At 39.8% G+C, this 13,005-nt stretch overlaps 1 protein-coding gene across 1 annotated transcript; it reads left to right on the forward strand.

Annotated features, from left to right (window-relative positions):
• The first annotated feature begins 11,844 nt into the window (after positions 1 to 11,844).
• On the forward strand, positions 11,845 to 12,783 carry LOC103230975 (olfactory receptor 2T5). The gene has a single exon (XM_037986139.2). The coding sequence runs from the start codon at positions 11,854 to 11,856 to the stop codon at positions 12,781 to 12,783; it is 930 nt and encodes a 309-aa protein (XP_037842067.2). The 5' UTR covers positions 11,845 to 11,853.
• The last annotated feature ends 222 nt before the right edge of the window (positions 12,784 to 13,005 follow it).

Here is a 13,005-nt window from a genome sequence, read left to right on the forward strand (position 1 = left end):
AGTGTGAAAGAACTTAAGTTGGTCCTCTCTTCTTAGGGTCTCTCTCTTCACTTTAGGTGTCCTTCCTATAAACAATCAGCACATCGTGGTGGTGTCTGGCTCCCTGAGTTGCCATTCAGGGGGTTTCAGCCCACTGTTCTTCTCTCCTATAATCACACTTGAGATGATGATCACTTATCCCCCTCTTCCCTCATAGCATTGATCTCTAGTCCAGTCCTTTGGGGCCAACAGTCCTTTTTTAGATTGCAGTTGATAAATATGAAAAGAAATGTGTTTATGACCCTTGAGCACCTTGTGCCAGAGAGAAAATTTGTTTTGATATCATGGGCTCATTGAGTATGAAATAACACCATATTCAGATTGTTCCTCAGCATCTACTCTTTGCTAAACACTTGTCATTCACCACCTCATTTGACCCTCACCCTCTGTGGTTGAAGCTAAGGTCATCCACATTTCACAAGTGACAAAACAGCCTTTGAGGCTTCCCCTGACTTGCCCCAAGCAGGAGATCCTCAGGGGAAGGAGGTTCATTCATCCACTAGGCATTTGGGTCTAAACACATTCAAGACCTCAGAGATGCTAAATGTACAGTTGAGATTTTTCTTCCATCAGAATTTTTAGAATGTGTTCTCAATCAAGTTATTTTCTGTGAGCATATAAAAAGTCCAACCTCAAATTAGACCACAGACATGGGCTATACAGAACACATTTGTTTGGAGTAGAATGGGTTCATTCATAGACTTCCTTAACCAGAGAACTATGGAAGTATCTCACAGTTCTCCCTGTTCAAGCCAAAGGTGACACATACTTAGAATATAATTTCAAATCAGTTTTATGTATGTGCATGGTTGTATTTGTATTAATTTATTTAACAAATAACAATTATAACCTCTTGTGTGATTATCACGATCTGGCACCATTTTTAGTGTGTGACATGGATGGAACACTTTTATTTTCACAGCCTATTAGCCTTATTCTAGTTGATTTAACTGAGATTCCGTGGGTTTGAGAAACTTGAACAAGGGTATGCAGCTTATAAAGTGCTCAACAGGGATTTAAGCCCAGGCAAGCAGGCTGGAGTCCCTGCCCCTGACCACTGCATGTGCCACCTCTTGTGGAGTCTGTGGCCTTTTCCACACTGCATTGCCTCTCCATCTGGGAGGGCCATACTCCAATGCTGGAAACACTATAGTTCTTTCCATACCCAATGTTTTCACATAGCTTTCCCTCTCTTCGGAATGTTCTTTTTCATCTGTAAGTACAAGGATACAAAGATAACTTTCCATGACTCTGTTATCTTCCTTTAGGCCCCAAGTCATTCATTCATTCATTCATTCATTCATTCATTCATTCATTCAACAAGTAACTACTGACCCCCCTATACTTTGCCAGGCCCTGTTCTACAAACTGAGGTTATATCAATGAGCAAAACAAAGAAAAATCTTCATCTTTTTAGCACTTAGAGGGTGTATACAGAATATAAATTTGGTAATTGAGAAGAATACATGGAATATTATCAGAAAAGTGCATGCACGGGGGCTCCAGTGGCCGTGATGTGTAGGCGTCTTCTGCCTGCTTGGTGTCCTCATCCTCCTCCTGGGGCTACAGCGGCGTCCTGGCTGGATCTGACGGGCTGCTGGCGGGGAACGAGCTTACCACGCAGAACCTCAGCACCGCTTGGCTCCTGCCTGGACAAGGTGTACATCCTGAAGGTGCGGCCCATGGTGACGGAGGCAAAGATCCGCGACTGGTACCAGAAGCAGGGGCCTGGGCCCGGGCCCTCCTGCGACTCCAGCCGCTCCTACAAGACCATCGAGGACCTGCAGGAAAAGATATTCTCGGGGCCACCACTGAGAACCGCAGGACTGTCCCGCAGATCGACAACGCCCGCGTGGCCGCAGAGGACTTCCGGGCCAAGCCTGAGACAGAAAGCTCTGCGCATGCGCTTGGAGGGCGCCATCAAAGTGCGCAGGTGCGGGACGAGCTGACCTAGGCAGGACCCGCCTGGAGATGCAGATCCAAGGCCTGAAAGAGGAGCTGGCCTCCCTGAAAAAGAACCACGAGGAGCAAGTCGGTGGCTGAGGTGCCAAGCGGGAGGCCAGGTCAGTGTGGAGGTGGATTCGGCTCCTGGCACCGATCTGGCCAGATCCCGAGTGACCTGCGAAGCCAATGTGAGGTCATGGCAGAGTGGAACCGGAAGGAGCTGGCGTCCGGTTCACCAGCGGGCCTGAGGAGCTGAACCGGGAGGTCGCTGGCTGCACGAAGCAGCTCCAGATGAGCAGGTCCAATGTCACTCACCTGCGGGGCACCCTCCAGGGTCTTGAGATTGAGCTGCAGTTGCAGCTCGGCCTGAAAGCTGCCTTGGAAGGCACACTGGTGGAAAGCCCGGTGCGCTTTGGGGCCCAGCTGGCGCAGATCTGGACGCTGAGGAGACGTATTGAAGGACCAGTTGGCCACTGTGCGAGCTGACAGCGGCTGGGGCAGGAGGTCGCCACTTACCGCAGCCTGCTCAAGAGCCAGGAAGATCACTCCATAAAACCTATCCACCTCCAAGGGCCTCTGAGGCGGCAGGCTCCGAGGCTTCTGCCCTCCTTCAGAGGGTGTCTCCTGGTAGGGGACAGGAAGGAAGGGCTCTTCCCCTGAACTGGCAATAAAATTCTTTGGCCCAAGGGGGGAAAAAAATAATGAAAGATGTAGCAGACAATAACCAAAGAATGAAAAATGTTTTTTTAAAAAAATGCAATTAATGTGAAATAATGCAGCATTTGAGACAACAAGCACTAGTAGAGATAGTGATGACTGGAACCAACAACCAGGAAAATATTGCAAGTCTAATCTTGCATAGAACTGATACCAAATCTTCACGATACATAAGAAAATGAAAAAATGGAAATCCGTAATCACAATGGCAGATTTTTTTTGGTATGTGATTCATCTGGCTTATTTTCAACCTGATTGAGGTACAGTTGATGAATAGAAATTGTACAGATGAAAGCTGTGCATATTGATTTTTATATATGTAGATGTTATGAAATAATGACCACCATCAAGCTCGTTAACACTTCCATCACCTCAGTTATTTTTTTTTGGGGGGGGGAGGGTGTGGTTAGAACACTTAAGATATCCTCTCAACAAATGTCAAGTATACAAGATTTATTCTCTTAACAGATGTCAAGTCTACAAGACTATTGCTAACTGTAGTCACCATGCTGTACATTAGCCCTCTAGAAATTATTCATTTTTGCGTGACTGAACTTTGTACCATTTGACCAATCCCTATTCATTTCCCTAAACTCCTAATCACTGGGCACCAACATGCTACTCTGTTTCTATGAGCTAGTCTACTATTTTAGATAAGTGAGAATATATGGTACTCGTATTTCTGTGTATTTTTCACTTAGCATAGTATCGTTCAGGTTCATTCATGTTGTCCCAAATGGCAGGACTAACTTTGGGGCTAAGAAATAAAGAATATTTCATTGTGCTAATATGTGTATGTGTATTTTCATTCATTCATTTAGTTATTTTTCTATTTTTGCTATTGTGAATACTGCAATAAACACTGGTGTGCTGCTACCTCTTTGAGATCCCGATTTCACTTCTTTGGGTGAACCATGACCTAGAAGCATGATTGCTAGATCATACGATAGTACTATTTTTAACTCTTTGAAGAAACACTATACTGTTTGCTTATAATTGCTGTGCCAATTTTCATTCTCACCAACGATGTTCAAAGGTTTCTTTTTCCCCACTTTCCCTCTCTTGTTTCATCTGTAATGAGGGCTATTCTAACAGGTGGGAGGTGATACCTCGTTGTGGTTTTAGTTTGCATTTGCCTGATGCTTAGTGATGTTGAGCTCTTTTTATTTACCCGATGGCCATTTTTATGTCTTTTGAGAAATGCCTACCCAGGTCATTTACTTATTTTAAATCAAGGTAATTGGTTTTTGCTATTGAGTCGTTTGAGCTCCTTATAAGTTTTGGATATTACCCCCTTTACAGATACATGGTTTGCAGATATTTTCTCCCATTCTGTAGGTTGTCTTTTCACTTTGTTGATCAGTTGGCCAAATATGCTCAGGTTGCTTTCTGTTCTCCCTATTGTTGTTTCATTGGTCTATATGTCCATTTTTCTTTTATGACAGTTCTTTACTGTGATAATTCCCATATCTTTGTGTGATATATTTTGAAATAAATGTGATGCCTCTAGTTTTGCTCTTGTTCAAGATTGATTTGGCTATTTCAGATCTTTTGTGGTTCTAGATGTATTTTCTTATTGGTTTTTTATTTCTGTAAAGAAATACCACTGATATTTTATAGAAATTGCTATTTATAGATTGTTTTGCTTAATAAGGACATTTTTAACAATGTTAATTCTTCAAATCTACAAATTTGAAGATTTGTTAATTTTCAAATCAGTGAATACAGTGCCTTTCCATGTTATTTGTCTCCTTCAATATCTTTGACTCTAATGTATTATGATTCTTAGTGTAGAAGTCTTATGTCCCATTGGATAAGTATTCCTAAATATATTATTTTTTGCTATTTTAAATGGGATTGCTTTCTTATTTTCCTTCCAAATAACTCATTGTTTGCAGAAGTGTCACTGATTTTTGTGTGCTATTTTATGTTCTGCAACTTTACTGAATTTGTTTATTAGTTCGAATAGTTTTTTGGTGTAATCTTATATATAAAAACCCTAAGGCCATGTCATCTGCAAATAGAAATGATTTTAATATTTTTCCAATTTTGATGCTTTTTTGTCTAATTGCTCTGGCTAGGACTTTCAGTAGCATGTTAAATAGAAGTGGTGACAATGGACATCCTCGTTTTGTACCAGATCATAGGAGAAACTTTTTCATTTTTTATTATGTTAACTGTGGGCTTTTCACACATGATAGGTTATGTTGAAGTAAGTTCATTCCCTCTGTTACTATTGTTGCTAATAAAGTTAAAAATAAGTAGAAAGCTGAAACTGGATCCTTTCCTTACTCCTTATACAAAAATTAATTCAAGATGGATTAGAGACTTAAATGTTAGACCTAATACCATAAAAACCCTAGAAGAAAACCTAGGTAATACCATTCAGGACATAGGCATGGGCAAGGACTTCATGTCTAAAACACCAAAAGCAATGGCAACAAAAGCCAAAATTGACAAACAGGATCTAATTAAACTAAAGAGCTTCTGCACAGCAAAAGAAACTACCATCAGAGTGAACAGGCAACCTACAAAATGGGAGAAAATTTTTGCAATCTACTCATCTGACAAAGGGCTAATATTCAGAACCTATAAAGAACTCAATCAAATTTACAAGAAAAAACCAACCCCATCAAAAAGTGGGCAAAGGATATGAACAGACATTTCTCAAAAGAAGACATGCATACAGCCAACAGACACATGAAAAAATGCTCGTCATCACTGGCCATCAGAGAAATGCAAATCAAAGCCACAATGAGATACCATCTCACACCAGCTAGAACTAGATGTACCATATGACCCAGCCATCCCATTACTAGGTATATACCCAAAGGATTATAAATTATGCTGCTATAAAGACACATGCACACGTATGTTTATTGCAGCACTATTCACAATAGCAAAGACTTGGAATCAACCCAAATGTCCATCAGTGACAGATTGGATTAAGAAAATGTGGCACATATACACCATGGAATACTATGCAGCCATAAAAAAGGATGAATTTGTGTCCTTTGTAGGGACATGGATGCAGCTGGAAACCATCATTCTTAGCAAACTATCACAAGAACAGAAAACCAAACACCGCATGTTCTCACTCATAGGTGGGAACTGAACAATGAGATCACTTGGACTCGGGAAGGGGAACATCACACACCGGGGCCTATCATGGGGAGGGGGGAGGGGGGAGGGATTGCATTGGGAGTTATACCTTATGTAAATGAAGGGTTGATGGGTGCAGCACAGCAACATGGCACAAGTATACATATGTAGCAAACCTGCACATTGTGCACATGTACCCTACAACTTGAAGTTTAATAATAAATAAATTAAAAAAAAAAAAAAAAGAATGGCAATCATTAAAAAGTCAGGAAATGAACAAAGTGCTTTGAGGATCAAATGATTTCTTTTGTCTTTCCCCTAAATAATTCTAGCTCAAATGACGATGGTTTTACACAATTCCTCATCACAGAGGGTTTTTGTATAGCTTCATTCTCTTAAGGAAAAGAAAGTCTTAAATTCCACAACTTCTGGCCTCAAAGAAATCTATATGTAGTTACAGAAATAACGCAATCTCCGAATTGCCCCCTAATTATATCATGTACACACAAACATAAAAACATAAACATATTGGAAAATTACAAAAATCATAGAGTGTAAGTTACCTATTAGCTTAATATTTGTTCAGTTTCTCTTTCTCCCCTGCTACTAAAGTTACACACAATTAAAACGCCTGATTTGGCATCATCTTTTGTGACTTCAGAAGGTAGGGAAGCACTCTGTGCTCCACACACAGCTATGGAATTTTTCTTGGTCTTTTCACTTACTTTTAAAAACTGATTTTGCGAAAGCATTCCTATTTCTCCACCTCCTCTCCAGCATCTGTTTCCTGAATTTTTAGTGAACGCCATTCTAACTGGTGTGAGATGGTATCTCATTGTGGTTTTGATTTGCATTTCTCTAAAGACCAGTGATGATGAGCTTTTTTTCTTGTTTGTTAGCTGCATAAATGTCTTTTGAGAAGTGTCTGTCCATATCCTTCACCTACTTTTGAGGGTTTTTTTTTTTTTTTTCTTGTGAGGTCTTGCCTTCTCAAAATAGCTCTTTTCAGTGCTGGGATTCACCACAGTTTTGACACTTCCTACCAAGATCCAGAAGTTCCCAGCAAGGGACTTTTGTGCCTGGTTGGCTGCTATATTATTGCTGCTTTGAGGGGATACAATTATAGGAGCTCCTCTTCTACCATCATGCTAATATTTTTAATCTTTGTGTTAAGAATAGTTCTCTAGCACATTATTCAACTTGGATTTTACTCAGTAAGTTAATTTAAAACCTGTGAAACCAGACAGCAAGTTATCTGCGGTCAAGATACAACAGTGACACTGATGTGTAGGATGGACATTCCTATTCTGAAAAAGAGAAATTGGAAGTAATAAAGAAATCTTGGAGCCAAAGCAAGCCTGAAACCTGTCAGGGCAAGTTTCATTAGATTTTAGGACTTGAGGTCCTCTTTGGCTTGATATCCTGACCTCCAGTCCATAAAGGTGGTGGCCCCTCTTCCTTTGTTCTGGGCATGTATCTTTCCATTTCTTTATATCTCTGATGGTGTCTTCAGGATCGTTTACAAAATTTTTGACATGTTTTATATGTTTATAGCTCTTAACATTTTATTTTTGCTTTTAGAAATTCTCAGTTTACATTTAAAATGTAAAAAAGGTAAAACTTAAGCAGGGTTTCCACCATAAATATTACTGTTGAAAAAATATATATCAATAGCTCTTGTCATTGTTAATACATTTTAAGTATTTTTAAATAAAAATGTTCTCTTCAAAAAATATAAAAATATCTCAATAATCTGAATTATTGTGGAAGAATTTTATTAAAATTATTTTAAAATCCATACTCGACTTCTAAGTGTTTGGATGCCTGGGAGACCTATCATGCTTGTTTATAAAAATCTGCAACATTTTAACAATATCAGCTCTTTCCAAATATATTTTATTATATTCCAATCAGTACGATTAGTTAGATCTTTTGAACCTAGCCAAATAGATCAACTGAAAGGAAAAAATAACTGTTAAAAGCTTGACTATTTTGAACATGAACATACAGGAAGACAAGAATTGTTTCATAAATGTTTAAAATCGTCATGAGGGGAACACCCAATAAAACAAGGTATTTTAAAGGAATCCAGTGAAAGACCAATGGAAAAGAGTTCATGTGGAAACTTAGCCTCCCCTGCTCTGGCTTCTGGGATAGGATGTTGACCCTCCTTCCTTGTGCAATCCCATTGTTTCCTCCATACACACTGGTTCTCACACCCATGATTTCAGGACTGCCTTCTCTTATGAACTCTGGATTCATGGATGCACTAGCCTTGCATAATCTTCATGGTTGATGTGTACTGGGCAACTGGAGTCCCAAATTTGTTTCAGCATTCCATGCCAACCTGCCCAGCCCCCAAATTCCTGTGTGTATAAATAGCAATCCACCTTCACCTCCTCCACCACAAACCCCTTGCCCAGACACCGTATCTCTCATCAGGACTAGCTCTTATTCTATACATACATATAGAATATATACATCTTATTGTTCTATACATACATATAGAATATATTTTGTAAAGTGGAAAAGGCTAAGTCTATTAACTAACTCATGTTTCACAGATAAGATTTTGATGATGAGATCTGAGATTATTATAAATATTGGTTAAGAGTTTGCATTTAAAAACAGAGGTAAAAATTAGAAGAAAACCAGAATGGTTCAGGAGAGCTACCTACTGACTTCTTTAGCTCTCTTAATTGCATTCTTCTTCAAATCCCAGAGGTGATGTGTCAACGGAAAGCTTTCATCCACTCCCCTAGTGGACATGGTAAAACCAGGCATGATGTCACCTTCTTCTCTTTGTGCTCTTAACCTGACCACACACCACTAGCTCGTCTAGGTGAGGTTCAAGACAGCGTCTGATGGTGAGTTCTGCCAGAAGACAGGCAGTACTAGTAGAAGCAAGGGTAAGCTCTGCTCTGGACTTGTTCTGCTTCTGAAACATTCTATTAGGAACAAAAGGGTAATCACGGCTCTCCACTTGTTCTGCTTGTGAAACATTCTGTTAGTTCTTCACAGTATTTCCTCATTTTGTCTTAATTTTTTAATGGAGAAAAACACTTGTGATTCTTAAAACTTCTATATAACACTTATTTACTGTGACATAATTGTAAATGGATTTTTAATTTCTGTTTATTTATGGAAAAAAGCTTTTTCTATATTTTTGGATTTTTATACAAAGATGCATTTATTTTTCCTGTCACTGAAGTTTTATAGAGGAAAAGTGACTGATTTTCTTTTGAGTGGGGATGATTTCTGAGGGTTACAAAACTCTAGAAACAATGTCTCAATCATTTTATGTTTCCCTAATAAAACCCACAGAGTGTGGCCTAAACCCAAGTATAGACTGTGGAGGGAGGATGGTGTCCGTTAGAGAATTGAGGCAGAGTTACGTGCTCTGGGTCCCACTCTCGGGCTGAGACATGCATTCTTTCTCAGGTTAGGTGTGTTATATTAGGCAGGTACCCTGAGAACCTGAATTTTTATAATATGTATAAAGAGAAAATAATAATGAAGTAACTCGTAGGCCTTTGGGAAAGAAGAAATGTAAAGTATTAAACAATTTTAATATTGGTATTAGAACAATTCCTGGGATGGTGTCTGCTTCAAATAAAGATTTGATATGACTCCATTTATACTTATAATAAATCCCCAAGTTAAACATGCATTAAGCAATTTACATAAAATTCAAACAAGCGGATAGAGAAGAATAAGAATGAACAGGGGACCAGTCACTACGCGTGGACACAGTGTTTCCATATCTGTCCCGTGTCCTGGGTGAGCTTTCTGAGTGGCTTCATGATAGTGATCCCCATTTACCAAAGTGCAGCACAAAGATTTGCTTAGCAAACCCTGCATCTCCCTGCCCTCCTGTTCCCTCTGAATTTACTGAGCAAACACCTTTTAGGGCTTCACATGTGCTGGTCACTCCCCTGGTCCTTGCTTCACTTTGGCCACAAATACAGACGAGATCAGCAGTTGTGTTTTGCAGTTTATTGGAATGTTTTAAAATTGTACACAGATCTCGGCCACCATTTGCCAGTGGGGACCGTGTTTGACACAAATCATCTACTCCCCTACCTACCTATCTATTCATATATATAGAAATATATAGACACACAAAATGTCTCAGATTTGTTGGGTATTTATATTAAGGCATCAAAGCATCCCAGCATATAGGAACTTTTGGTGAATTGAATGTATTAACTAGTTTTTATAACTATAAGAATACAAAATGTATTTGAAACTTGTAAATTCATTCTAAAATGTCCCTGCATCATAACCACAGCTAAAGTCTTCCCAGAAAGAGGAGTTATTCTGTCCTTATTCTTGACTAGGGCTATCAAAATTTAACATTTAACATGTCAGAAGTTGAAAAGTTGGAAAGGTTTAATTTCTTTCGGAGAAAACGTGGAAGAAGCTGTTATGGACTATTTCAGAAAGGCCGGATATATTTTGTGTCTATTGCCCTTGTTTATTTTGTAGCTATTTAAAAATTCCGCTTTAAATCACATTTACAAAATAATTGTACCCTGAATAGACTCACTGTGACCTCCTTAAGTGCACTGAAGTTCAATTCATCTTTGATTCATCTTCAGCATATAACACAGACAGGCTGTGAGTGTCACGGTAGAGAAGGAAACAGTGAGTTGAAGTCAGAGGCATCTCAGTGTTTGATATTTCTCCCTGCCTCTCAGTGTGTATGAAAGATTGATTGTGGCAGGCAGTGAAGCACATGATGTTTGCAAAACCAACTAAAGCTTTGTCTGATAAACAGCAGTGACCCTCCAAATTCTAGTTCTTCCTTGCTGAGATTTAATGAGCTTTAAAATGAGGGGAACTATAAGGAGATGAGGTTGGAGGACCACATACTAGACAGGAAGGACATGGGATTCTCTGAAAAGCTCTGCATAACCAAGGTTAAAATAAGAAATGTAGAATATAGTTATATATTCACCTATGTATGTTTACATAAATATGTTTACATTATATTTACATAAAACCAGAATATTTACACATAAACACACAAATATAAAAACCAAAGTTGTTTTCTTCAAGTGGGTCATAAGCCTTATTTTGCAGACCTGCCATTTTTATTTTGAAAACTTCTTAAATGTATGAACAGGTACTGCATCTGGAGAATGGAAGTTAATGCATCTTATATAATAATCATAGTAGCAACCATCTTAGGTAGATTGTGCAGAATAATGTAGATATTAACTCTGTAAGCTAAGAGTATATGTGTTCATCAGAAACTGTACTGTTCTAAGCACTTTCATTACATTTCCTCATTTTACCCTCATCACACCTGAGCTCAGACATGATTTGTATCCTTTTTGATGTAGACTGGAGAAAGGAATGGCAGAGAAAAAGATGGACCTATGGCTGGGGTCTGTGTGCTCCTTACTCATGTCCCCCTCATGTCTAAAGGGTCAGTCATGTGTGAGGACCCTTCCCTGCTCACGAGAATGTGAGGCTCGCTTCATGCAATCACAGAGCCTCACAGCATGGCTTGATCCTGTGGAAGGAGAAGTTTCAAACATCTGGTATAACTTTTCCAAGTTACGCTTTAGTTACTTGCTACATCTTTCTTATATCAAATATACCCCTGAGTATTTTGAAGATGCCTATTTTCTTAAACCAGAGATGTTAATTCAATCCAGCCCTCTACGACAAAAACTCTAGAAATAACGAGTTTGATTTATCTTTCAATGAGTCACATTTGTGTTAGCAGAGGAGGGTGGTTCTGCAAATTTGCAGTACTTGTTGATAAATGACACTATGAGGAAAGTTTATTAATTTGAACCATGACAACCTTACTATTAGTTACCAATTCTTTTGGCCTATAGTTGTGAATTCTTTTCGTAAATTTGTCATATGTCATTTATATACTCAAATATCCAGACTCACAAGACTTACTCAGGTAGCACAATCGGCATACACGAACGTGAGTACTTACTAAACACTCGTTACAAAGGGATGCATTACGCTAACTCCAAAACTCTCCTTGGTGGCCTAGGTGAAACCTCATGGGCCAACACCACCTGGATGGCCAACCACACTGGATGGTCGGATTTCATCCTGATGGGACTCTTCAGACGATCCAAACATCCAGCTCTACTTTGTGTGGTTGTTTTTGTGGTTTTCCTGATGGCATTGTCTGGAAATGCTGTCCTGATCCTTCTGATACACTGTGACACCCACCTCCACACCCCCATGTACTTTTTCATCAGTCAATTGTCTCTCATGGACATGGTGTACATTTCTGTCACTGTGCCCAAAATGCTCCTGGACCAGGTCATGGGTGTGAATCAGATTTCAGCCCCTGAGTGTGGGATGCAGATGTTCCTCTATGTGACACTAGTAGGTTCGGAATTTTTCCTTTTAGCTGCCATGGCCTATGACCGCTACGTGGCCATCTGCCATCCTCTCCGTTACCCTGTCCTCATGACCCATAGGGCGTGTCTCTTCCTGGCATCGGGCTGCTGGCTCCTGGGCTCAGTGGATGGCTTCATGCTCACTCCCATCACCATGACCTACCCCTTCTGCGGATCCCGGGAGATTCATCATTTCTTCTGTGAAGTCCCTGCTATAACGGTCCTGTCCTGCTCGGACACCTCCCTCTATGAGAGCCTCATGTACCTATGCTGTGTCCTCATGCTCCTCATCCCTGTGGTGATCATTTCAAGCTCCTATTTACTCATCCTCCTCACCATCCACAGGATGAACTCAGCAGAGGGCCGGAAGAAGGCCTTTGCCACCTGCTCCTCCCACCTGACTGTGGTCATCCTCTTCTACGGGGCTGCCATCTACACCTACATGCTCCCCAGCTCCTTCCACACCCCTGAGAAGGACATGATGGTATCTGTCTTCTACACCATCCTCACTCCGGTGCTGAACCCTTTAATCTATAGTCTTAGGAATAAGGATGTCATGGGGGCTCTGAAGAAAATGTTAACTGTGAGAATTGTCCTTTAGGAAATTATAAAGTAGGACATTTGGATATAATGATTTATTTTCCTTTTCTCTACCCATCAGGTACTTAGGATTTTATCCCCGTGTTGTTCCTTAAACTCTCATACAATGATGTCTCATCTCATTTTCATCTCATGTTGAGGAATTCTTTCACTGTGTGGAAATTCTATTTTGCCATCCTTGTCCACCCAAAATTCTTATACAATTGTGTTGTAGTAATGTAAC

The sequence above is a fragment of the Chlorocebus sabaeus genome, chromosome 25 (assembly GCF_047675955.1).
Source record: "Chlorocebus sabaeus isolate Y175 chromosome 25, mChlSab1.0.hap1, whole genome shotgun sequence".
Lineage (NCBI taxonomy): Eukaryota > Metazoa > Chordata > Mammalia > Primates > Cercopithecidae > Chlorocebus > Chlorocebus sabaeus.